Genomic DNA, 26,286 nt, shown 5'->3' on the forward strand with positions numbered 1-26,286 from the left:
TCGTAACATATATGACTCACAAAGAAAGATCTGGCTTATCAGATATACTTTCTGGTATTTCTTTGCCCTGTAATGGTGCAACGTTTTGCAACAACTTGCAATGAGATTTGGACAAAAATTAGAAAAGACAGAAACATTAGTGGAATGTCCTTGGCAAGGAAAGAATTTCGGGTGAAATCTGCAGTACGTGGCTTCAATAAGGAACTCATTCAGCATCTTCGAGACGGTTAAGTAGGCCCACAAGATGGCAGCATTGAAATGGACAAATTGAAAGGGAAAAGGGACAAATGTGGCTGATTGCCAAATGAACTCAAAATAAGCTTCAAAACAAGCTCTGCATAAAACAAGGGAAGTCTGGCATTATGGTCAGGATGAGATCATATCTTGTCTTTAGCTCCTTTTCAATTCTGCCCAAAGGTTTAATACATAGTAGCTTATTTTCTTCAATAGAACTTGGAATTTAAATGGAAAGATTATATGGAGATAGCACATAAATCCCTTGCATTTCTCATTTTCAGAAGCAGTTTGAAATCTTTTGAGCTTTTGCTTCCTAACACATTGGTGTGAACTTTTATCTCACCTTGAGCAATGACAACTCCCAGTAGAGCAATACCCTTCCCACAGCAATGTGACCAAATCCTGGAGCCTTTTCTCAGTCATGACTCACGCCTTATTAAAGGGATAATTTAGGTTTACTTTAATGTGATGCTTTGTGCAAGTATAAACTAAGAACAAAGGACTCTGTGCTCCCATCAATATCAGCTCTGGGGGAAGAATTGTGTGTCTTGCCCATTATTAATAAAAAAAGTCATGAAAGATAATGCAACCCCTAGAATGAGTTCGTTTATCGTGGGAAAATAAGGAGAAATATGAGAAGTGTGTTGAGACCTGTGGTTGGCCTGACCTTTGAGGTGGAGCTCTTCCAGTCTGAAGAAGCAAAGACCTCCTCCATGTAGTGAGATGCCAGGGAAGACCGGGAAGGCTTTTGAACTCACAACCCAGATTTTAATGGAAATTAAACTAGAATAATCATTTTATCAAGACCGAGGAAACCTCAGGTGAGTAGGTTGAGACAGAATGGATATAAAAAGGGTTCATCTATCATTCTCTCCTTGCCTGCTGTGTCCTTGTTTGGCAGGTCCTTGCTCCCAGACATAGTTTTAACTCAACTCACTGGATTTCTGCATTGCAGCCACTGTGCCCTCTCTCCTCTGGCCCCTAGAAAACTTCTGTCAGCAGAGAGGTCTGAGCCATGGCAGTTCCTGCCCCTCTCCTCTGCCTGTCAGTGCCTTTGCTGTGCTGGGGCTCTCTCTGCACCGAAGTCTCGTTCCTCACTCCTTCCTTTCATCCTCCCCATCCCTCCTGCCTCCCCCCTCTCTCCCGCTGGCCTCCAGAGGGGTCTACTCCACATTGTCACGAATGAAGCATCCTAGTTGGGAACAAATGAATTAAACAGATAATGTCTGGCACAGGAATTCAATGTGGAGAAAAGATGTTTCCTGGAGCACCCTAGCCCTTTCTAGGAAAGAGGCAGATTGTGGTGAATAATCTCTCTTTGGGCTCAAAACGTTGAAGAAGCAGAGCTCAGCCTGCACATGAGTGCAGAAAGGCAATCCATTATGTCTCTTTCTTCAGTATATGGGGTTTTTTTCTAGACAATGGGGCTAAGATCAAAGACATTTGCCCAAAAGGGGACATCTGAAAATCAAGGGGAGTTTTTAAGGAAATAGAATGACATTGCAATGAATTAAACGGTTTTAAGATCATGAAAAATAGCCTTTCATTGTCAAGGAGGCCTAGGGAGAGCTATATTGCATGGCTTTGACATCAGAGCCATGAGAGAGAACTTTAGAAAAGGTTTTAGAAAACGTAAAACAAAATTAATTTTATTAATCCCAGAGGATTATATTATGCAAAGCTAGTGATAGCCTGTGTGGTATTCAAACCACAGCAAAGGAGAACAGTAGTAGATAGATCGCATTCATCTGAAGATATCATACAGCATAAATGAACACATAGCACAAACAGATTGAAAGGACTAGTATTGTTCAACTCTGAATAAAAATAAATAGCAGAATACACAGGAGAAGTATGTAACTGAGTGAAGAATTCAGACAAAAAAGAATACAGTATTCTGTTTTTTCCATTTCATAGCCCGAGAACTGTGAGATACCCATTGAAGTTCAATGTGGATCAAAGGGAAAAAATTTGCACATGATGTGAGCTGTACTTGCTCCCTCAAATGCTGCTAAGGCGGAACACAATTCAAAGAGAACTGGACACTAAAATGAATAAGGAAAATATCCAGAATTTAACTGTTAATTTTAAGTGCAGGAAGTGACCAAAGCCTTTCACTTTATGCTCTGAGGACAGCTCTGAACATTGAGATTAGAAGGAGAGTTTCAAAACAGAGCTAAATTTCACAGCCCCATCTAATAAATAGTTTCTTACACTTTCATTTGAAATATATAGTCCAGGAAATTGGCAAAGAGCCTAAGTCTGATATGCTTTGGCCATGCCTGTGTCCCTTGGCTTCAGACTCAGAGACAGCATGGTGTAGCATAAAAATGAACTTGTTTTCCATGCAGAAGTTTCCACTGAAACTGAGAAGAATTTGACTGGTAACCTGCTCTCAGTTAGCTATTCCTTGCTAGGTTCCATTTGTTTTCTGAAAAGTGATTGTGTTAATATATTCTTTAGACAATCACAGCAATGGGATTGAAGGTCAAAGACAAGCCATTTCAGAGTGCTCTTGTTTTATGGGCTCCTTAAACATGCCATCTCTTATTGCCTATTCTTATGTCTCTTCCAATCCTTCTCCCAGGGACTCATAAAAAGAAAGACAGACCTGCTAGCCAATTAATAAAGGACACTTGTAGCATGAGGATAGGTTCATTAAGGTTCAGTATGGACAATGGATTTGCCCCAGCAAAAGACAGACTAGTTCAACACTTCTATTAAAGGTCTCAGGGGGCTGATACAGTAGCTCACAGCAAGCTACAGGCAATCTGTGCTCTTTGTCCTTGAACTACAGCTTGGCAGCTCTGGTGGAAGGAAGGAAACTAGGGACAAGTAGCATTTGTTGTGCTCCCTCTGCAGCGCTGACCCATTCCCCTGCTAGGATAGTTCTCCTGCCAATAGGTGATTGATCTCTTGGTTTGTGTGTATTGAGAGGATGAAGAAAACCAGCTATTATGTAATCAAATAGCAGCTCAGATGAGAATCTAAGAGGGAGGTGTGATGAAATCCCATATGCCTTTTTCAAGATGTAGGGTACGTGATACTGAATTAAAACAGATTTATCCTCTCAAAAAATAACCAACAGCTGTACTTTTTGACCACATCTTGCTCACAGCTGGGACCATTACTGCACATGAACAAGAAAGTAATTTGAAAATCTAGTTGAGTGAGTTTCTTGCAAGTCCATCAATCTTTCGTGGCCTACAGACTTTGATATATTTTTATAAATACTCTAACAAAAGGCAAGAAGGAGCAAGATGGCATTAAAAATGCTATGAAAATTCTCTTATAAGATGCTCTTGCCAAAGGGTAAATCAACATTAAAATAGGAAATTACAAACATAATTTGGACCACTTCAAAGTAGTATATGTGGTTTGATTCATATTTGCATTTCACCTTTTTATACCACTTATGCTGGCAGCACAGAATTACCTTAAATGATAGTAAATGATAACTGCTTTAATACCCCTGTACTGATGCAAAATTGCCCCATCATAAATTAGAATCAGACCTGTTTTACCTTTAAATTATTTCTTAGCATAGATTTTAATTCAAGATTTCTTAGTTATATTTTTCTGAAATAGCTGTTACATGTTCAAAAAACAAGGTACTTTACTTCTTGGAACAGTCTGCTTTACAAGAGACTTGACTTATACACTGAGAGCACATACTGTAAATGAACAGCTTGCTTTGTATGTAAATAGCTAGGAGACAAGCATTTCAAATAGTCCTTTAGAATTGAAAAAGATGTGTTCAAAAAGACTACATGTTAGCAAGTCTTAAGGCTGAGGCCTGAGAGGTATTTACCTTGACAGACAGATTTGTTAAAGGCATCTTTAAGTTTGAGGAGGAAAGTAGATCCTCTCTTAAAAATAAAAAATAATCCAAATCCTTAACATTTTTAGTAGTTTAAAATCACAATAATTTTTTATTTTCTTTCAATTCAGTCTCCTTGAAATGAACTGTAAAAGTGGCCTTGATGGAAAGCTTGTTTGTACATGGAGGCTTTCCAGCTATTTGCTCTTAACAGTTTCCATAGTGTATGAAAGCTGGTTGGAATGGGATAATCTCAGGCTTTGACACACGCAAGCATGTTAGTTTGGGATAACAAGATTAGGGGTATTTGCAGGCTTGAATGCAGACAGTAGGACAGCAATATATGGCGTTGGCACCTATTGCAAAGTACCTGTGCCATGGCAGGTGCTGCTACCGAGGGGGCTGGTTAATCTCTGTCCCTACTCACTGTGGCATGAGCTGCTGTGGCCAGCACTGGCACCATGTAGTTTGTGCAGGGTTACCCACTGGAGCCTGCAAACTGCATCCGATCTGGAATAGCGCTTTGGCTTGGAGTTCATAATTTACCTCATGGTGCATTAGCATCTTAAGGTAAACCCCGCCTTAGAGGGAATTAAGGCCAAAACTGAAGGTTCAGTCCTTGGTATGTTAAATTGATACCTTGTTCATCTTGAGAATAGCTGAATGAGTGCACTTATCCTCAGGCAGTTGAGGGCCAGGGGCCCCCTGAGCAGCCCTGTAACTTCAAGGGCAGTTTAAACTACATTATTTGTAGCTGACACAGCAGACTCTCTCCCTGCTGCGTGGCCCCTCACTCCAGTGTGCTCGTTGTGCCAGTCAGGTCCAGCCATGCCCCTTCAGCAGAGGGAAATGTTTACACCACCCCCAAGCCAGGAGGGGTTTCCCCATGTTGAGGGAAATTTCTGTCTGCCCCTTTTTGGGAGTTTTTTGGCTGCTTTTCAGTGAGGGATTATGAGGCAGCTGGAAACCTTTATGTCTTAAACTGGAGATTCTGGAAACCTTATTCTTATTTATTAGCGTCTGACTGATCTCTATCTATGATCTTTGTAATGTGCTGCCATGTGGGAGCCTGGAGTTTGGGATGTGAACTCGTCCCTTATTCCCCGGAAGGAAATGGTTCCTAGCAGCACAATGCAGGGAAGTAACATTGGCATACTTTGAACTGAGCCCCAGAAACTCCTTTAAAAGAGAAAAATCTTGGCACATCACGGAGTAAGCAAAGGTGGTGCAGGAGGGAAGTAAGGAGAGAAATGAGTATATCTTAATCTCTGGCAGTAACAGCCAATCTGTTATTGGGGAGTCCCGCCCAAGCCAGGGGGATTAAACACAACTTGCAAACTCAGCTGGCACTAGAGAGGAGGGAGTGAAACTTTATTGCACAGAGGCACTTTCTAAATTTACAGTTTGCTTAAATGCTAGAAGATACTTAAAAAACCCCCCTGTAAATAAATTCTTAATTTCATCAAAATAGAAACCTAAAAGATAATTTCAGACATGAAAAACAGAGTGCTTTACTCTAAATCCGTTGCACAGAATCCTTTCTTCCTTAGCATCCTGCACCCCTTTCCAAACTGTGGGATCAGCAGCAGTCCTCCAGCCCTTCAGCAAGGCTGACTGTGGAAGAGCAGGGTGGAGAGGTGTCCCATGAGGCTGGGCTAGTTTGCTGTTGTGCTTCTCATTGCACCACAATCCCCCTCTGCTCATAAAGCAGGGTAGAGCTAGAAATAGTGTATGCTGACTAAGCCAGCTGGATGACACTGGAGACAAATTTTGAGGAGAGTAAAAGCATTGGCCTCTGCAATATCTGAATGCAGAGGCTGAGAGTGGGAACAACACCTTAGCTAAGTCAGCTCTATCTCTTAATCAGGTCGACACCATCACTGTCCTCTAGGAAACTTTTGCATTATTAGTCCCTTTCTTTCACTTGAAGCAAGAGAGGATTGTTGTCACATGGTCGAGGAAACAATTGTAAACATTTACCCACCCTGTTAATAAATCATTTGCAAGACTGTGCCTGACTGTGCTTTAATGGAGGAAATGGGAGTAACTGAAAATTGGCCTCTACTGCTTCACAGTTATTGTTGCAAAGGATTTTTAACTGGTGCTCCTAGTTTTTCGAGTTTGGCTTTTCTGCCCAAATCTATCCTCTCCCCCAGTTCCAGTAAATTGTACAGAATATTAAAAAAATGGTATGCAAGCTGTGGAAGCAGCAAACTAAGGAATTTAAAAGCTGCCAGTTATTGTATTAAGTAAAAAGGACTCGCCGCAAGTGACAACTTGGTTTTCCCTTTTCAAGTTCATGGTAGCAGTTTATTTTAAGAAAACTTGCTAGAAAACAATATTGTAAAACTGCCAGCTCCCTGGTGGAGAAAACTGGCAAACTTTACTTGTCTTAGTTTTGTAAAACCATGGATATAAATAGTGAGTGGGCCTGTGTGGCTCTGTTTTTGTTTTCTCGGAGTTTGCAAACACACTTTGTGTCACTGACATGCCACATTTAAAGAGTGCACTGTGTGATTAAGTTAGTTTAATTTTGTCAGCATTTGGCATTTGCTGATGCAGAAGGAAATCTTTTTCTCTGCTGTGTCTACATGTGGATGAAAGGAATAAAATATTTACTGTACAGAGCTAAGAGACCAGATGCTTCTTTACTTCAGAGACTTTTAAGGAATGGGAAGTCAGGAAGTGCTGCAATTCATTATTTTGTCTCTGGCATGAAATTTGGGTATGGAATTTATTGTGGTTTTAATAAGAAAAAAAAATTCTTTTTTACCTGGTTGTAATGTATTGTCAATTACTGTTGGCTTTTCTGTATTCAGCACTGTAGTCCCACCTGGAAAAGAAATTATGCGTATCATGATACATGGGACACAACAAAGGACACAGCAGTCATTAGGAATATCCTATATATAAACCTGAAATATTGCCATCTTTATTAGACATGTAGGTAACTGAGTATGTGAGCTTAGGCATGAAAATATGACATCAAAGGTCTGGTTTCTTTAATCAAAAAGGAACACAAGGACTCTTCATTAAATGAACCTCTATATCTTTGGAGTTGTTGCAAACACCAACTAAGTAATCCTCACCATGTCCCTGTGGCTGTCCTGGGTTTATAGACACAGATTTGCTCCAAATGACACAGGGAGCCAGTGACTGATGTTTATGGTACCTCCCAGGAGTCATTACTGTGCGCATTTACTCATTACATGTTGTTTCTCACATCAGGGATGTGAGGTCCTTCAGCCCCTGCCATACTGGTTCCTCCCCAGTTGTTTCACATGTTTCATAGCTGTGTTGTGAGACCAGCTCACAAGAGAAGTACATGGGAATTGCCTGACTTTAGGATCTAACCTAAGGCAGGTCTCAAAGTGAAGGAGGAATTAAAGACCTCCCCTTTGTCCTTTTCTTCAAGCAGATAAACAAGAGGTGAGTGGGGTCATGGACCTCTCCTAAGCTCACTAATTGTTATTTTTAAAATACTTGACTTTTTAAAGCAAGCCTCAAATTATTGATAAAGGAAACAAAAAGGAAATTAGCACAATTATAAATGCACAGTGGGGTGCTGATTACCAGTCAATGGCTCCTCTTTTCTCCAGCAAGCAAGTGCTTAAAGCATTATAGAAAGGATGACTATGATGACTTCCAATGAGAATGAATGCCCAAGCTGTATCAGCTTTATGTTTGTGAGAATAATCTGATGGGAAATGCTATAAGCCACGCAAATAGAGTAGCTCTGTATGGGGTCCAAATAGAGCAGGAAGGAATCTGGCCTCCAGCACAATTACAGTTAATTGCAAGGGAGGCTTCATTGTGATACTCACATATGTGCAAGTGCTGTCACGAAAGCAACTCTAACAGTCATACCCACGAGAACGCGGGTGCCACACTCACATTGGGAAAGGATAAAAGAGGGTAAGGCACTGATGAAATCCCCTCTGCACTGCCCTGATATCCTTAACTGGCCACAAGACTTACATACTTGCCTTCAATGATTTTGGTAGAAGAAAGGCAAGTTTACAATTAATTAATTGGTAAAATCAGTTCTGTGCATTTTAGTGTTTTAAGTAACTTCAAAGGTACAATGAAGTGTTTCTCCAGTGTCCAGAACAACTGGGCACCACTGCCTGGGGTTTCTATGTGTTGTAATAATAAATTATACCAAATACCAAATGGTATTTGGTACATGGTATTTGTCCTCAGACAACTGCAAGAGAAGTGTAGGGAACAGAACAAAGGTCTCTATGTAACCTTTGTCGACCTCACCAAGGCTTTCAATACTGTGAGCAGAAAAGGTCTGTGGCAGCTTTTGGAACGTTTAGGTTGTTCCCCTAAATTCCTTAAAATGATCATCTCACTCCATGAGGATCAGCACGGCCAAGTCAGATATGGCAATGCACTTTCTGAGCCCTTTCTAACAAAGAATGGTGTGAAACAAGGCTGCATTCTTGCTCCAACCCTATTCACACTTTTTTTCAGCATGATGCTCCAAAGGGCCACAGCAGACCTCAATGATCAGGATGGTATCTACATTTGATACCGTACTGATGGAAGCCTTTTCAACCTAAGGCGATTGAAGGCCCACACCAAGACCTTAAACCATCTTGTCTGGGAGCTGCTTTATGCTGATGACGCCGCCCTTGTCGCCCACACAGAAGCAGCTCTGCAGCGTTTAACATCCTGCTTTTCTGCTGAGCTCTTTGGGCTGGAAGTCAGCTTAAAGAAGACGGAAGTCCTCTACCAACCTGCACCTCAGGAAGTCCCCCATCATCCCCACATCACCATTGGCCAGTCAGAGCTTAAATCAGTCCAGCAGTTTACCTACCTAGACAGCCTCATCTCCTCAGATGGTAAGATTGATGGGGAGATAGACAACAGGTTAGCAAAGGCATACAGTGCTTTTGGAAAACTCCATAAAAGAGTATGGTGTAATAAACACTTGAAGAAAAGCACCAAGATCAGTGTTTACAAAGCCATAGTGTTGTCTATTCTCTTATACGGTTCCGAATCATGGGTCATCTACCGCCACCACCTGCGTCTCCTAGAACGCTTCCATCAACGCTGCCTCTGTACAATCCTAAACATCCACTGGTCCGATTATGTGACCAATACATCTGTTTTAGAACAAGCTACAGTCACTAGCATTGAGGCCATGTTGCTGAGAACACAGCTGCGCTGGGCAGGGCACGTCTCCAGGATGAAGGTCCACCGCCTCCCTAAGATCTTGCTTTATGGTGAACTTGCCTCCGGATGCCGCAAGAGAGGAGCTCCGAAGAAAAGATACAAGGACTCTCTGAAACATCATCTCAGCCTTGGCCACATTGATCATCTTAACTGGTCTACTCTGGCCTCAAATCGGAAGGCCTGGAGACACACCATCTATAACGCAGCTGTCTCCTTTGAGAACGCACCCAGGATCACTCTCGAGGAGAAAAGACAACGCAGAAAGAATCGTATCCTGCTGAATACACCACCTAAGGAGTCTTTCTGCTGTGCCTTTTGCAATCGGATATGTCTATCTCGTGTTGGCCCCATAAGTCACCAGTGTGCCTGTAACAAATGTGGATAGAGCCTTCCTAAATCTTTGTTCGCAAAGCCTAGCCATGAATAATAAATTATACTAAAGTGTCTGCACGTTTGTAGAAGGGCAATGTAGTAATTTTCAATATTAGTACTGAAACAGGTTCAGTTCCCCAAAAGAACTGGTACTCAGAAAGGCCAGTGGCTGTTCCCTTGCCTTAGAGATTATAAACTGCTCCATAAGCTCAACCTGCAAAAACTGCCATAAGGTTTTTCTTCTGCTCAGTGAGCTTTCCCTAAGAGACATGTTGGACGCATTCCTGAGCTCCCTGAAGTGCAGAGACTATGAGTGAACATGGAAGGTGCTTGAATAGATCTCTCTCTGTCCCCTCATACAGCCTCCATCTATGTAAAATATGTCTCTACCTATTTGGCTTTCCCAGACCATGTAAGGCTTTGCAGGAAAGCTCCAGTGTTTCCTGACCTGTGTCTTTCTTTTCTAAAAGATTAATTAATTACCATGTTTAAACACCGAAAGATTTCTGAGTTACCTTAAACACAATACAGAGTATTTTGTCAGACTCCCCACATGGCTGTTTTCAAAGGGAATAAGATTCATCTGGGGCATGGATTTGAAAAGCAGTGACAGTGACCATGCACTGTCTTTTCCACTCAAGACTTCTTTTTTCAATTTATGATTTGCAACATGCAATTACAGGAGACATTGGCAAAACTCAGAAAGGGTTTGATGCTGAAACTGCACTCTCATTAGTATCTGCTGCCTGATGTTCTACTTGGCTCCGTCCGAAAAGCCAATCTCTTACCTAAGCTTTCCCAATGTCCTCTGGGACAGCTATTGCCAGATTTTAATACTATTTTATATCATTGATATAAGAAGCAATAAACATTTATTAGATAAGCCCATCAGGGAGCAGTGATGAAATAACTCGTGTTGCTGCATCTAAAAATAAACTCAATTAATGTAGATGTACAGATCTCATCAAACAGACCCAGAGATTTGCGGAACAAGTGACCTCCAAGAAGAGATCAAACGCATAGAGGTGCAGTGTCAGCTCTATAGAAGGACTAGTGGTTCTGTGCAAAACTATGAGGATATGAAACCTAGCAAGCTTCCTCTGTTCCAGATGCAGACTATGTTATGCCTCCCCCCCCCCTATTTTTCTGCTAGTGATGGCAGCTTGGAGAACATTAGCCCCTCTGTGGCTGTAATGCATTGTTGGTGGAAAAGCTCATGGAAATATTTCTGGCAGCGTGAGTATGTGTAAGTATGCTTTGATGAAACAAATGTGTTTTGTTTCTGTCTGGGAAAGGTTTGAGGATGAGATTAGACTCCTATACTAAACGTTAGGTAGGGAGCAGATATGTAAATCTAAACAATATTTGGAGTTCTTCAATCTCAGGCAATAAACCCCAAAAGGTTTGTCCAGCTTTTCTGTTAATAAGAGAGAGTTTGATTAGGGCATTTCATTAGACACAATTCCTGCTACAAAAATTGCCCTCTCTTCCATCTAGTCACTGTTATTTGCTTCAAAAATTACATAGCTGAGAAAACAATCAAAAGTATTGTCATATGTAAAAGGCAGATGCCCATGTTTTGGCAGCACTAACAATATGAACTGCATACCAATATCCATTAATGTTGAGTGATTAAATCAGTGCAAACATTTAGCTGTTGATGGATATGAGCTACAATGAAGCTGCAATGGAATGAGGATGGTTTCTGCACCTGTCAGTTGGTAGTCATCACCTGTGCCACTGTGACAGTTTGCCTGGTCATCATCACACTCATCCACGGGCTTTCCTTCAGAAACGGTTGGGACAGCAGTAGGAGCTGAAACAAGATCCAGTCATTCAGTTAAAACATGTGCTGGAGAACCAGCATGCAATTGGCAGTAACCTCTTGATGAACACCATATGCTGTCTTCGTGTGTTCTATCTGAGGATTGAAGCAACTCTACCTTGCAGGTTAGTTAGCACTTCTTTGGAACGGGGAGCATCTGTTCTGACTCCTGCACTAAGGCACTCTCATGTATCTGAGATCAAGGGCTGAGCAGAGTTGGGCAGCAAAGCCCCGGACTCTCTATTCACTGGCTAATGAGTGTTTATTGCTCCTATGAAGGAACAGTGAAAGGCTGGCAAGGCAGAATGAGAGTCTTGGGGGATTGTGTGGAGGGTAGAAACCCCATAATTTTATTGCTGGCCAAAGTGCCTGTCAGCGGGCCTGTAGAGAGGAGCAGGAGGGGCTCGTGCTCAAGCTGGTAATTCTCCAACACCCACCACATTGCTGAAGAAACCTCTCTGCAGAACATATGTAAGAGAGGAAATGTCTGAGCAGAGTCCTGGTAACAGTGGCAGGAAGGCAGTGTGATTTAGAATCACTTTGTGCTCAATGACGAGACCTGGAAGGAGTTTCTTTTGTTTTTTGTTGAAGTTATAAATAAATAAGACATCGGTGATGTCAGTCATCCCTCCCGGCCACCTGCCTGCTTCTCACTGGTGATGACTTTCCGGTAGCTGCTGCCTAACTGACAGAAGTCTGAATTCTGTTAGTGCAGTTAAAGCTTCAGGTTTGTGTAAAATGCCAGAAAACACATCTATAGCCCAGTATCTGCAAAGCATACCACATCTGGAAAATCAGAATACAGATATTTGGTGTTGTGTTTAAGTTTATGTTTTATGCCGCACGTATAGTTCCCTGGCTCAAGATAAACACTCTTGGAATGTGATCTAGGCTTTTGTCTGTTCTCATCTATTGTTATTTTCATTAACAGTCTTTTTCACTCATTATAAGCTATGCAATAATGCATGTCCTTTGCAGATTCATCTTTTCCCTTCTACTGCCCCCAGTTCCTGCTGTCCACACAAGATCACATACACTGACTTTTTGACCTGAAAATGTCAGGAGAGGTGCTAGTTTTTGAAGCAGCTATATCCTGGGATGAAACATGCCTCTTTAAGACTCAGACCTATGCTTTACAGGTTTAATCTACCCCCAGTTAAAGTTCTGTACTTATTATGAATTATGCAGAGCGTTTGTTCCTCACATTGCTATAAAAAACCCCTCTGGGGTGGGTCCCTCTACCTTTCTACAACCAGTTAAGTTTCTTACCTTGATCTTTGTGTCCCTGTATAGCCTCAAGCTTGCCCACATCTCTGCCATCATTCCATATATGCCCCTCCGGGATGCTTCAAGCATACAAAACTTGCCCTTGCTCATTAGTGCTGGAGAGCTAATTTCTACTGCTCTCTGTGCTAACCTCCATGCTTCTTTTCTCATCTCTTTTCTTGCTCAGTAAATCTCAAGTGACTTCATTCAACTCCCTCCTTAAGATACAGTTATACAACAAAGTTTTCTTATTATGCTTCTCCCATGGCTAAGTGTGAACTGACCTCACTTGTGAGGTCACATGGGTGACCTAGAGGTGAGCATACATCAAAAGTACACCATAGAAGAAAGATAAATGCAAAAAAGTGTCCCAGGGAAAAAAAATTGTACTTGCTTTTGCAGTTTGCCTAAAAGCACTCACTGAGCATCTCACTGTCCATCTCACTGAGCAATGTGTTCTTGTAGGGTGGTCCATAGACTCACTTCTTGATGTCTAGGTGGCTACAGGAGCCCTGTGGCTGAAGGACTTTGCCCACAGGTTGTTAGTTTACATAAGGCAGGTGCTGGGTTTTCTTTTTTCCTGAGCAAGTAGCACAATAGTCTGCAGGAACTAAGTATTCCCACAGGAAATGAGGACTTCCTGCAGGAACTAAGAAGTATTTCCAACCTCTCCACTTTCCGGGCCAAGTAAAAGCATACTTATTCAATCTGGCCTTCACTAAAAAAAACAACACAGAACTCCTCAGTTCTCACAGCAAATGCCTCCCACACTTCCCCCTTGGGGGAGAAATGGTGAGAAAGGAATGGAGGCAGAGCAGTTGCTTCCATTCATCTTGGGAGCCTGTTCCGCTACTTCTATACGAGGTGTCACATGAAACCCCAAATAACATGGTTTGCTATTCAGTGTGTTGTTAAGCTGGGTGGCTTAAAAACCTCACCACTGTACCATCACTCACCAGACAAAATTGTGAAATTCGCATAGTGTTGCCTGTAGTTATCTATGAAAGTAAATAATCATTGTTTATATAACAAGAATCAAAGCTGACTTCATGTCACAGTCCAAGGATAAATGTCTAAACTTTGCTTTTCCTGGTCTTTCATCTCCTATATACTCTTGCAAAACTGAAGCTTGGAAAGGGACAAAGAGGTCCCCTTTTACCCCCAAAAAGGAACAGCACAGACACTGTCCAGCCAAGTGATCTTTGCCCCCCATAAATTCTGGTGTGACTTTCTGGTTCTTTGAAGGATAGAGGGACATAATCGCTATATTTAGTGCAGAGCTCCCTGTGCACAATCAGAAAACATCTCTTACAGGGTTGTATTGTGGTAACATAAAGTTCCTGTCTTTATTCTCTCCTAATAGTTCTATGATTCTCAAAAGTATAATCGTAAAGCTGCTTAAGGGAACGGAAAACCATGTGGAGAATATAATCGTGATTCAACAAAGGAATGGGAAAAAAAGAATAATACTTGTGCCTTGGGCATATTCAAATGTCTGCAGAGAAGGAACTGATTAGGCCAAGAAACAGCACTAATGGCAGTCATGGAAGCGAGAGTCCAACGTGCTGCCTGTGCAGACACAGCAGTCTTCTGCAGTAGACCAAGTAGAGAATGTATTTATGAAAATAATAAAGTGCATTCATCTCTATCAGAGCAATTACCTTCGAGTTCACAGCCCAGCAGCTCCATTCGCAGCCCCAGTCCCCCGTGTGTGGCTCTCTCAGGGTAGACACGGATGAATCTTGTCGATACAGGTTCAAAAGTCCTCAGTTCAGGCGTGTCATAGTTGGTATTGCCTTCAAAAGTCTGCAAAGCATGACAAATGCTACTTGTTAAAAAAAAAAAGGCAAAAGCTATTTTCAACACTCATCCTTTTTCCTTCATTCTCCAGTCTTTGAATTAGGTGAGCAGTAGGCCAGATTCTAACTGATTAATAAGTGGCAGGCATTCCTGTCCTGAATGAGAATGGAAAATACACTGTTAAAGCTTCTCAAAAAAGTAATGCACTTCATTTTTCATAAACTCAGTAGCAACCAATCCATGAGGGTCATAACAAGAGCTGAGTGTTTAATGAGACATGTTTTTAAATGATGCTCTGATCTGCTGTTTAACTGGGTGACATTTCCATCACTTCTCAGGGAAAAAAAATGGCTGAGGTGAAGATCCTGTCACCTTTTAAGTGGTTACAATAATAATCCAACTATTCAAGAGAAAATTTCAATCTGATTTCCCCCAGTGACAGAGTTTCACAAGTTGTAGTTATTTCAAAAGGCATAAATTAAACTTCAGGAGCAGTAGCTGCAAGAGTTCTTCCAGTGAGCCTGCTATTGAAGAAGAATAAAAAGAAAGAAAGAAGAAAGCTGCTTCCTGACAAAACTGCGATATAATCCAACGGGCAAGGCAGGTCAGCAAATGTACATTTCAGACAAAAATCTCTTCTCTGAGTTACAATCTGGGTTCTTCAGACATACTGCAACTCTCAATGGCATTTGATTGATACCTTCAGCTTCTCTTGTCAGTGATCTTTTGCATATAGAACATGTTACAATTTTTACTTATAGCAACACCTCAGGTGCCTTCAGGAAGATGATCAATCCCTAGAATGAATTAACTGAAAGAAACAGTCCTTGGCATGAACACTTTATAACCAAAGATAGGCAAAAGCAGTTATTTTTACTCTATTTTATGGTAAAAAATGTCTTCAGAATATCAGGTACAGCAGACTCTAAAGTACAAAATATGAAAATGTATATAACTATGAAGTAAAAGTAAAGTGTTCTCATCCTTTTCTATGAATTAGGAAAATTCACAACACACTAAAAAACCATCTTCTTTGAACTGCAGTTCAAATTTGGGATTAGAAGCACTACTATAAGAAACTTCTAACTCATAGCTGTGAAACCTGAAGCCTTCTTCAGGAACAAACTATCAGATGCTCTTCATTTTGGATGAGAACAAAACCCAGCCTGCAGTGAACTCCTTCTACTGATCTGGAACAGAGAAAACAGATGCCATGGAAAAAAGCTGGCTGTATTTCCCAAGGCACAAAATCAGCATACGTAAACCTGACTGTGACTTGTATGTTCAGTGAAGTCCTAAAAGCCTTGCTTGTTTTTACCTCGGCATTGTAATCCAATGGTCCACAATCCCTTCTGGCCACTGGTTATAGAGTGCACATGGCAAAAGCCAATGGTGATGGTAGACTATGACCAACTAAAATAACTTCAACATAATGCTGCTTCTCCTGCTTCCTAGGGAAATTGCACGTCCAAGGTGCCTTCAAGGGGCACTGGTTGACCCAGTATATTGCCAGTGCTTGGAAGACAGTTGTCAAGAATCCATGTGTAGAGGGCCTGTCAGATCTAATTGACGTGGAATTGCATATTATTATATTTGAATAACAATATAGTGCAAATGATCAGAAAAGCTACCTACCACATGAGAAAGAATGAATGCCGTTTTATGTATACAAAGTAGACAGACACGTGTATCTGAGGAATCCTTGCTCCCTTTTTAATAGTAGTCTTAATAGCAACATATAATAATGAAAACTGATTTATAAAAGACATCACTACTGGAGTACTGACACATAGACATTAGAATTCAATAGGCATCTAGAATTATATTGAATCATTGTCCTTTGTAGTGCAGAGCTGCCTGTGATTCAATTTTGACTGTTCATTTAAAACACACCGATATTCTTTGTGGGAGAGGAGAGAGGAGTATACAGCAAAACTTCATTTTGTGAGTGTCTTTTATACAGGCTGTGACACAAATTGCTTTCCTTCCCTACAAAAATAAGTTATAATAAATAATAGTTAAACAAAAGAGAAGCTAAACTGGTGAGAGGAAAAAAATTCTGCCTAACATATTTTAAAATCAAAATAAACACGGCAGAAGAATTTTAAAAGGATGTTCCAAATGACAGGATGTTCTGAAGTGTCTTGTACCAGAAATGATGAGAGGAAGTGTAAAAAACCAAAAAAACTCCAAAACCAAAAAACCAAACCAAAACCAACCAACCCTGTCCCCAGAAGAAGTGGAAGGAGGAGAGAAGTATGACATGAAAATGGAGTTCTGCATGGTAGTTTGGGGATTTGTGTTTTTCATTCCTTTGAGTGCTTGAGCTAGGCTACAGGGGAAACATTTTGCACACTCAAAAATTGCTGAAATTGGGTCAGCCAAAGAGGAAGGAGTTATGGTAGTCCTTGTGAAAGGAGCTACAGGCACGAATGACAAGATCGTGCTGAGAAACAAGGTGATGTTTCACCCGTTGGACATATTCTATTGTTATGTTTAGCCTGTCACTGCTCTTTTTTCCTAAAATGCAGTTGTTTGTTTATTGAAAGTCATGACTTTAACCAAGTGAAATGACGTGTTTCATTTCATATAACAGGGCTGTTTCTAATCCATGTTCCTGCTGTGACTCATTATATCATGCTGTCCCATCCAGCTCTACTCACATTTAAAAACACTACATTCCAGTATTAACATTTTAAATCCATCAGACTCACAAATCATGGGATTTATCCGATTCTCTTTAAAGAAAACTTGTGCTTTGGAAGAAAGTTTATTAAATATCTTGAATTTTGAGGAATGATTATAATTATGCCACGAGAGATTCGAATTCCAGCCCTCTCCATTCCATTAGTCTTGAAAGTTAATTTATGGTAGTGATGAAAGCTGAGGATGGGCTCAGTGCATTAGTTAGCACACTAGTTTTCTTGTCAAACTCTAACTTCTGACAATGATGGCAAGTGCCTGTATTAGAAAACAGAAAGCCATGCAGCAGACGGCGCGCTGCTTTGAAAGCATATGGCATTATTTTTTTCCCTCGTTGAGCCACAGTGTAGAAGTACATGTCAAAACAACATCTATTTTAGAACGAAAATGGTTAGATCCCATTGTTGATTTACACTCCCTTCACACTTTATGATGAAGTCAAAACTCATGGTAACAAGAGAAAGGAGATGACTGCAAAGGCTGAATCCGTTTAGTTTTAATCCCCCAAACAAATGATAAAAAGTGAGAAAATGCAGACATATTCAGTGCGATTAAAACAGGAGAGAATGAAGTCCAATATTTACCAAATGTGCCTGGAAAAGCTACATCCATGGGCCCACTCAGCTATTCCTTTAAGGAAACACAGGTTTGTCCAAAGGATGAGTCTGTATAGCAAAACAGCTTTTACATCTAATTTTCAAACTAACACAGATGAGATATGAAGCAACTCTCAGGATTTCCATCTGCCAAGCACCACAATGATCTGCCTTTTGAGGGTACATTTTGGTATGCAATTGCCTGGTCATCCCAGTACTACAGCACCAGCATGCCTACTCATTTCTTCAAGGAACTGCGTAGAAAGACTAAAAAAAAAGTTACGCCTTTTGAGGCAAAAATGCACTTTGTGAGCAATGATAACAAAGTGGGATGGAAGATTAAAATGAGATTTGGTATAAACAAGCTCAACACAGTGCAGTTTAGATCCTGAAACACATACATGCAAAGACAAACCAAAACAGGTACATTCCCAGAAGCTTTTCTGGGCCACACTCATTTTCCTTGGCATGTAACCCAGCAATTCATTTGGTCCTCCTCTGTAAACGTCTTTCAGTCTCTACTTGAGCCTATGAACCAGCTGCCCTTTATTCCCAAGCAACTGCCAAGATGCTTCACTTGTGACAATATAATAGTACTTTTCACTTGGGAGGGGATAACTTGTCAAAAACTTCTTCACTTTCTTTTGGAGGGACTTGGATCAGATCATTACAAAGAGCCTATGAAACTCTCAGAGCAATCTATAGGCAGTCCAGAAATACAACAGGTACTCCATTGAGTTAAATAACCCCACTCTTACTCTACAGCTCTGACAAAAATAGATAAAAAGAAAAGTAATTCAGTGTCTCAAATAAATTCGTTCACTTTCAATTTTAGTGTGGAGTTTAGTTTTTTAGAGTACACTTTTAAATCCCATTGCATGGGATTTTGCAGTAACCTGGGGGCCACGGAAGCACCAAGTTGTCAGGAATCAAGCCTGAACTACCTGTTGAATAAGCAAAACCTTCGCTGCCAGAGAGAGGCAAATGTCCCAAGGCCAGCTCTTGCCCTCAGGCATGGGATGGCTCTCACAGCACCCCTTCAGGATTGCTGCCCTTGGAGTTCCCCTGCTTGGCTTTGTCCCAGCTGTGTGCCTTTTCTAAGGTCAGGGACAGATGCATAGAAATATAATGTAAACTTTTTTTTTTAAGGTAACTTTTCTTTAGTGCAGAGTTTTTCTCCTTACCTTTATCTTTTTCTTGCTGGAATCCATAATCATTTTCCAATCTGATCCATTGTTGCTGTAGCCAATTTTGAATTTTTTCATGAACACTTTGTTTTCTCGGTGCTTGCCTCCCTGGACAATTATACCCCTCACTATTTTTTCTTCACCAAGATCTATTTGAAGCCATTCATTTGTGTATGGGTGAGTAGTTGGTGGCAGCGCCCAACCTGAACGGCTTGTTATGAGCCGAGCATTTTCTGGGATCCAGTTTCTATCCACTTGAGTAGATGCAGTAATCTGAGAGTCAGGAATGAGCCCAGACACCATACCCAGCATCCCAGAGCAAGGATAATCTACAGAGAAAAAAAGGCCCCAAATAAATTAAATAGTTAATCTGAACAAGCAATAAAACAGAAACAGGACACATCAGTCAAATCAACTATCATAAGTAATTACTTATTTATTTCTTATATCCAAAAGAATCTATTTGGATTTGTATATAATTTTCATTTGTTCAAACTTGCACATCCTAGTTTTGGCAGGAAGTACCAAAATACCACAAGTATTTTTGGCTTAGTGGGAACCTAAAGGATCAGAAAATCCTATTCTATTCTTGTTTTCTATTCTTCTTGCTAAGGCAAAGAGTGCAGGGTCATCTGAATTTGTGAATCTTTCCCTAGAGAAAACTTCCAAAATCAGCCAAAACCTGGGTGCAGATTGCTTTATTTTGGTGGCATTGGAAATGGAAATCTTCATAGATTCTGTAAAATACAATTTTATTGATGTGTGTGAGATTTTCCTATTGTATTTCCTTGGTCTCTCAGACTTTTTCAGATGAAACAGAAGCTAAATAGTTGCTTCTTTTATGATCCTAGATAAAAGTAAATTAGAAGTATCTGCTAACAAGGAATGAAGATTTCCAATATAGAATGTAACAACAGTCCTGCTGACATCTAATCTGAAAAGACTTCATAGAACGACCTGGAATTCTGTAACAAAGTAATTAGTAATCTTATTTTCCTGCTGTAGGAAAACCAGTCCTAAGAAACATTTTCAAGACTAAAGAAACACTAAAAGGAAAAAAAAAGCCCTAGAAGTATTAAAAATCACTCCAATGAACTATGTTAATTGCTAAAAAATGCACTAGAAAAATTAGCTTTGTAAAATATAATAACTCATTAACATTTTCCTTCATCTATAACTTCTATTTTTACTTTACCTATAAAAGCACCTCCATTTTGTAGGAAGTATAGGAAATGTAAAACTATAAAAAAAAAGATTTCTAAAAAAAAATTTGATCGGAAACTGTGTGATATAAAGGAGTTACTTTCCAATACTTATCATTATTGACTATAAATACCATTGCTTGCTTAGGTTCCAGATCTGAGTGTTTGTACCTCGCAATGCTTCTGTATCTAGTTATGTATGTTTGTTCCTTGGGAAACCTGCTGAGAATTACCTATGAACAGCAAGCATGAGAGAGAGGGACTGGGGGGTTAGGAAGGAAGACTAAGATGGGAATTTGCAAAATATCCATGTATCTCAGGTATTTGCATGGACCTGTAAAGTAATTGCAAGGAAAGTAATTAAACCTAAAAGATAATGTCAGAACAACAGTCAGATAACACTAAATGTTTGGGTTGTGGTGTTTTCTTTTTTTTTTTTTTTTTTAATTTCTAGATTCAGACCATACTGCAGATTGTGAAAATGCATTTCACTCATAAAAATAAAACTCACAGCATAAGCACAGTAAATTCCCTTGATTTTATAATTCTTCCCAAGACCTACCTGTTATTTTGCAGCCATAGACTTCAAATCTCAGTGAAACTCCATTTTCCCAAGACACAGGTCTAATTCGCACAAACCGGGTTAAAACTGGTTTGGCAAAAGGTCTGTAAACAACATCAGTGGGATTGCTATTCCCTTGAAACACCTTTGTGTGGAAACAAAAAGTATATATATGTTAAGCTTTCTCCTAAATGTTGTTTACAATTCTGTGTTTTACACATAGTTATGATATAAAGTCTAACCAGGGTTATTTTGTGGGGGCTGAGACAAAAGACTTGCATGGGAAACTCTCCTTAATCTCCTAAAACAACTGTTGCAGACAGATTAGCTTTCCTTGGGGAGGAAAAATGAAGATGGAAGGTGTTCAGTGATAGTAAAAAAGGTGTTCCCAATGCCCAGATCTATATGCAGGAATGACATACGCTGGGCTTTGTCACCCAAGGACTTCTGTGTCCCGGAAGAATCCCTCAATGCCCCATTAGGGCAGTTTTATCTCTAGTACACTCGTAGAACAATGCAAAAGCTACAGAACCTCAGGCTCAAACTAAAGGTTTGGATTTCAATTAGACCACAAAAAAAACCTATATGGAGTTAGGATAAAAACATATTATTTTGCTGTCCTTGGGCTTAAAAGTTTTGCAGAGGATATCATGCAAACCTTGCTTTGTTAACCTCTTGTTTTCAAATCCTTTTCAACAAGTACTCAGAATTTTTTTTCTCCTTGCATACTGAGATGGAAGTCTATTTAAAATCTACATAACAGGCTTTAAGACTTTCCCTGCATCCCCTGAGGCTGGCAGTCAAATTAAATGAACAATGAAACTTCCACAAGAAGGGACAGGATTGGGCTGTGCTTTCATGTTGAGGATCCTGCAGACTTGCTCCTTCCTAGCAGAGCTGAAACCTTGCAATGTTCTAATCCAAAGAAGGTGATTCAGCTTCCTGCTTCTTCCTCACATAGGGAAGACTGATTTCCTGTTGTTTTCCATGGATACAAACCCCTCTCCTTTTATGGGACATTTCTCCCATTTCTTACACACGCTGTCTACTTTCCTGTTTGTTACTTACTGTAACTGCACTAATTTGGATCGGTGACCAACAGCACACAGCTGTCAACTCATCAGGCTCAGTTACATCTCAAGTAATTTAACGTCTAGTAAGAGATTTTAAATGGAGCTACATTTCTTTTCAGCAACTTTTTTCTCTGTGAGGACCTCCTGTAGTTTTCTCGAAGTTTGCATCTGACAAAGAAAATGAGTTTTTTCTCAAAAGTACACAGCTTCCTATAAGGTGTTAGTAAAACACGAAGGTGAGGGTGCCTTGAAGAGATCTGTAGCTGTGAACTTTTAATGGGAATTAAAACATTAGAGAGAGAATAGTGCATGGTTTTTTCTTGTCTCTATCAACAGCAAAATATTGCCATTTTACAAATCTAATTTTTTTATAAAGCCTTTGGACAAGTGACACAGGTTTAGGAAGTGTTCTCATTAATTAAGGACAGCACGTGCAAGAGAAACTCATGTAAAATACACTCTTGGAGAGTTTACAAATTGAAGTTGGTAATGAAAATCAGTCATGGTCTGATTTTGAAAGAAGCAGTTGTTCAGATTACAGAATCCAGAGCCAGGAAACCATGTGTCTCATACCAGCCACAGTGCTGGCTCCTCTTGTGACTTTGGGTAAGTCAGTTATTTTAGCTTTACATATCATTGTACAGTGCCCACATTGTGGCATTTGACCTGAAGTTCCTGTAAAACCAGGATAATACCTATCAAAGAGAAGCTTTCAGTATTTATTTTTTTATTGTTTTACAAAATGCTTCAAAGAAGAAAGGTGTATGTGTTAAATACTACTACCATTTTGATTAGATAAATGTGGACTTGGCAGAGCATTTACAGATGAGTCAGGGACAAACCAGTAACCAAATATTTAAAGCTAGATAGCATTACACTGATAGAGTTTGATATTGTACAGCTCTTCTCTGTCTTCATAGAAGGGTCACAAAAAAGCTGTTCTGAAGGGAGGTACCACCAAACCTTTCCAGTTGCATCAGCCCCTGGCAGCCTCTGGGGATGCTGCTTCCAGGCACATCCTGAGCGAGGTGGGAAGGGAGGCACAGCCTCACTGGGGTTATTCATGTGAGAGCTGGAGTAGAACTGACTTCTCAGTAATAAGCTTTATGCTCACGGTAGCGGATAATGAAGATTTTCTTATAAGTGTCTAAAGCTGTTTCATTGGGAGGTCACAGAGAGCAAATGTGCCGATAAATGGAAAGGTGATAAAAATCTATAAGGATGGAAAGATGTGCCTAATCATCTGCCTGCATGACCCCCATCACTGAGATACTTGGAAGTCTAATAAAGCACTAATCACTTGCTAGCACTCCTGCAAGACAGCATGGCCACGCACAGGGAGCTGAGGCGCTGACACGTTGCATATCCAGAACTTCGCTGTAGATAACAGAGCAACACATTTTTTGAAAGGTTCTGCATAACGTTTTTCTCAAGGTCACACAGAAAATCTCTGGCAAGCTGGGAAAGAGCAGAACACTCCAGGAAGAAGAAACAAATCACTCAAATTATGGTGAGTTCAACAGATAAGGCAGCACCCTGTACCACTTTCAGCTGCTCTAGGGTTTGCATAGACAATTTCTGTGGCCCATCACTGTTGAGACAATAGCTGGCTTTGGAGTTGGCAAATTGTTAATGCTGATCAACCTGACTAAACCTCTGATACCTTACTCCTCTTTTCTAAACAGCTGACAGTAACTAAACAGTTCAACAGACTATTTCTTCGCTGAAGAGCGATAAAAAAAAATACAAAAAAATACTTACAACAGGTTTGTTTCCTTCCTTCAGTGTAATCCAGTCCTCTCCATTGGAGCTGACATCTACACGATATGTTTTCAGATAATATTCTTTCTTTGTTTCTTTTGAGATGGCTCCTTGGGTCCCAATTCCAGAAACAAAGCGGAGAAGGCCTAGATCTACCTGGGGTAGAGAATAATTCGGGATGTGAAGACAATCAGTTCAGAGGACAACAATACTGCAGAAATGGCACCCCCTCCACCCCACCATGTTTTACAAAGATAATAAGGATTTTGTATGAAGGAAATTGCAAAATATTGTTGATAATAATATAGACATAATCGCCTGTTTTGTAAACAGTGCCATCACAGAAGATGGGAAAATTTGCCTAATTAGCCAGAAGGGTTATTCACATGCCAGAGAATTCTCTTTTCTCTGTGAGGGAGCAACCAGAGACCCCATCAGTGCAAGCGGGAACCAACAGACTGCAGAGAAGTTACTAGAGAAATTCCCCAAGGACCAGTCTGGTGAAAAACCTTACTTAATATTTTCATTAACTACCTTGCATAGATGCTAATGAAATTTGCTAAGGACACAAGTCTGCAAGGCCTTGTCGATACAGAGGAGACTCATGCAGTGAGAACAGAGTGACCCTAAGGATTGCAGTATTAGAAATCAGATGAAATTTAATAGTACAATGTCAAAGATGTGCACTTAGGGAATGATAACAAGAATTCTGCTAAAACTCAGGAAATTGTTGCTTGCAAATAGAAGAGAAGAAAAGAATCCCATGATGTATTAGTTAGTCACAAGATAATTACAAATCACTGTGTGATTTAGTTAGGAAAAAGGCAAATTAGTTGCTTTTACTGTATGATGTATTTGAAGAAAACAGAAAGAAGCATTAGCACAAGTGCAATAATTCTGTTCCAACTGTCAAATGTAGTGGACTTCTATCATTAGAAAATAATGTAATTTTGAACTTGGAGAAATGAATGCCATGGTGTGCACACAAATGCTCATTAGAGGTCTTCACTCTTTTTCACTCACTCTCTCTCTTTCTCCTTTACAAATGGACAAGTGATTTAAGCTAATCTTGCTCTTCCTCCCTGTTATTTGCCATCTAGATCTTTTTCTCATCTAGTTCATCATGTGGCATCAAAGAAGTATCAGTATATTTGGGAGCATGATGTGGGGTATAGGAACACAACTACTAAAGTCAGTTCTGCTGGCAAAAGAAATCTTTGTCTCAGTGCACAAGTCCAGTTGCCAAATGGCTGACACTAGACACAAAACTTTCTCATAGCCAGGTTGGTGACCACAGCTTTGAAATGCCTGCCATTTCTGTACAACCCTTTTTTTAGCTGTAACAACAAACCAATTAAAATCAAATTCTTCACCCTATTTCTCTACAGCTAGAACCTTCTCTTTGTTTCCTAAAGCAAGCCATTTAATTTCATGATAAAATGACACTATTCGCAAAATATTAATCAGAGTAATTTATCCCCCTAAACTTCACTTGCCCAGAGTTCAGTAGGATAATAATAGGTTGAATTAACCCTTATCAAGTGAATTGTCCCATGTATGTCTCAAGCTTTTTCATTATTTCCAAAGTACACAGGAGGCAGAATATATGTGTCCTGTGTCCCACAGGCATCCTTTTTCCTGGATGTATGTCATATATCTAAAGGCGCTGGAGCAGTTAAATCAACATGCTCTGCATTCTCTCCCAAAAGGCTGAAGGAAGCGGCACTGAGGACAGAGGGTCTGCTCTTTCAATGCCCATGTCATATACAAGGCATTTTGGAGTCCTCCAACACAAGAATAGCAGCCTTGTGTGTGACAGATAGAACTGGCTTTCAGGGCAAAACCCCTGCCCCAGTTTTTAAGGCTGGTAAAGGCTATATGTAACATTTTAGCCCTTGTCTTTTGGGGTGAAATACTGCAACATCTTGTTTTTGTGCGATTAAAAAAAAAAATCAAGTCTTAAAAAAAATAAAAAAAATCCCAGCCTTGCAAAAACAATCAAGTGATTTAAAGCAACTGGAGAGTCTCAGATGTTAGATTGTTGCAATCTGAAAGTTAATGGGGGAATCTGGGCATCATTGCGCTGAGCAATCTCAGCTTAACTTCAAATGCTCTCCAAACTGTACTCTGCTGATTGTAAAGTGTGCTGCACTGAGTTATGTCCAATACCTCATTCACTTCTAGGCTGAAGTGCACTTGAAAATCTGGAAGTCTGAGGGAGTGCAGAGCTAAGTTATTTAAATGATCTGCTTCTCTCACAATTTGAAACAGCTCTTCAGTTTTGAAATGATTAGGGTCCCAAGCCTGTACCATTCCAACTGATTTGAAATTATTCTAGTAGGGGCTTTTTAATATACAGCAAGTACTTCATTGTGAATAAAGTCAAGCAATGGCCTATTACAAGAGTTCTAGGTATCTGAAGCTGAGTTCAAATTTAACATTGACGGCTTAGGGAAAGGTTTGATTACTTGATGCCTGAGCTAACAATTGGTACCAGTCACAGACCCTTCAGGTGTCTCAGGCTTGTCCCATTAGAAAACTTCAGGTCCCCAGATTTTGCTTGGTCCCAAATTTTGGGATTCAATACACCTTCTTAACTCCTGGGCACTGAATATCCTGCAGCATCAGTCTCACTGCCCAGGGCTCAGTCCTAAACACACAAGGGATACAGACATCTATCTTCATGTTCAAAAGATGG

General features: G+C 40.2%; 1 protein-coding gene across 4 annotated transcripts in view; it reads right to left on the reverse strand.

The window, feature by feature from the left end:
* The window catches only part of NRP1 (neuropilin 1), a 115,766-nt gene that overhangs the window by 11,696 nt on the left and 77,784 nt on the right, over positions 1-26,286 (reverse strand). For 2 of the 4 annotated variants that reach the window (XM_064637186.1, XM_064637193.1), the window contains exons 8-13: positions 23,589-23,744; positions 20,755-20,899; positions 18,988-19,319; positions 14,366-14,510; positions 11,346-11,429; positions 6,831-6,890 (exon numbers count right to left, since the gene is read on the reverse strand). In XM_064637186.1, the coding sequence (XP_064493256.1) occupies positions 6,831-6,890; positions 11,346-11,429; positions 14,366-14,510; positions 18,988-19,319; positions 20,755-20,899; positions 23,589-23,744 (922 nt within the window). Of the gene's footprint in view, positions 1-6,830; positions 6,891-11,324; positions 11,430-14,365; positions 14,511-18,987; positions 19,320-20,754; positions 20,900-23,588; positions 23,745-26,286 lie in introns of all 4 variants that reach the window. The other 2 variants (XM_064637179.1, XM_064637170.1) reach the window with 1 other exon arrangement.

The sequence above is a fragment of the Pseudopipra pipra genome, chromosome 1 (genome assembly GCF_036250125.1).
Source record: "Pseudopipra pipra isolate bDixPip1 chromosome 1, bDixPip1.hap1, whole genome shotgun sequence".
NCBI lineage: Eukaryota > Metazoa > Chordata > Aves > Passeriformes > Pipridae > Pseudopipra > Pseudopipra pipra.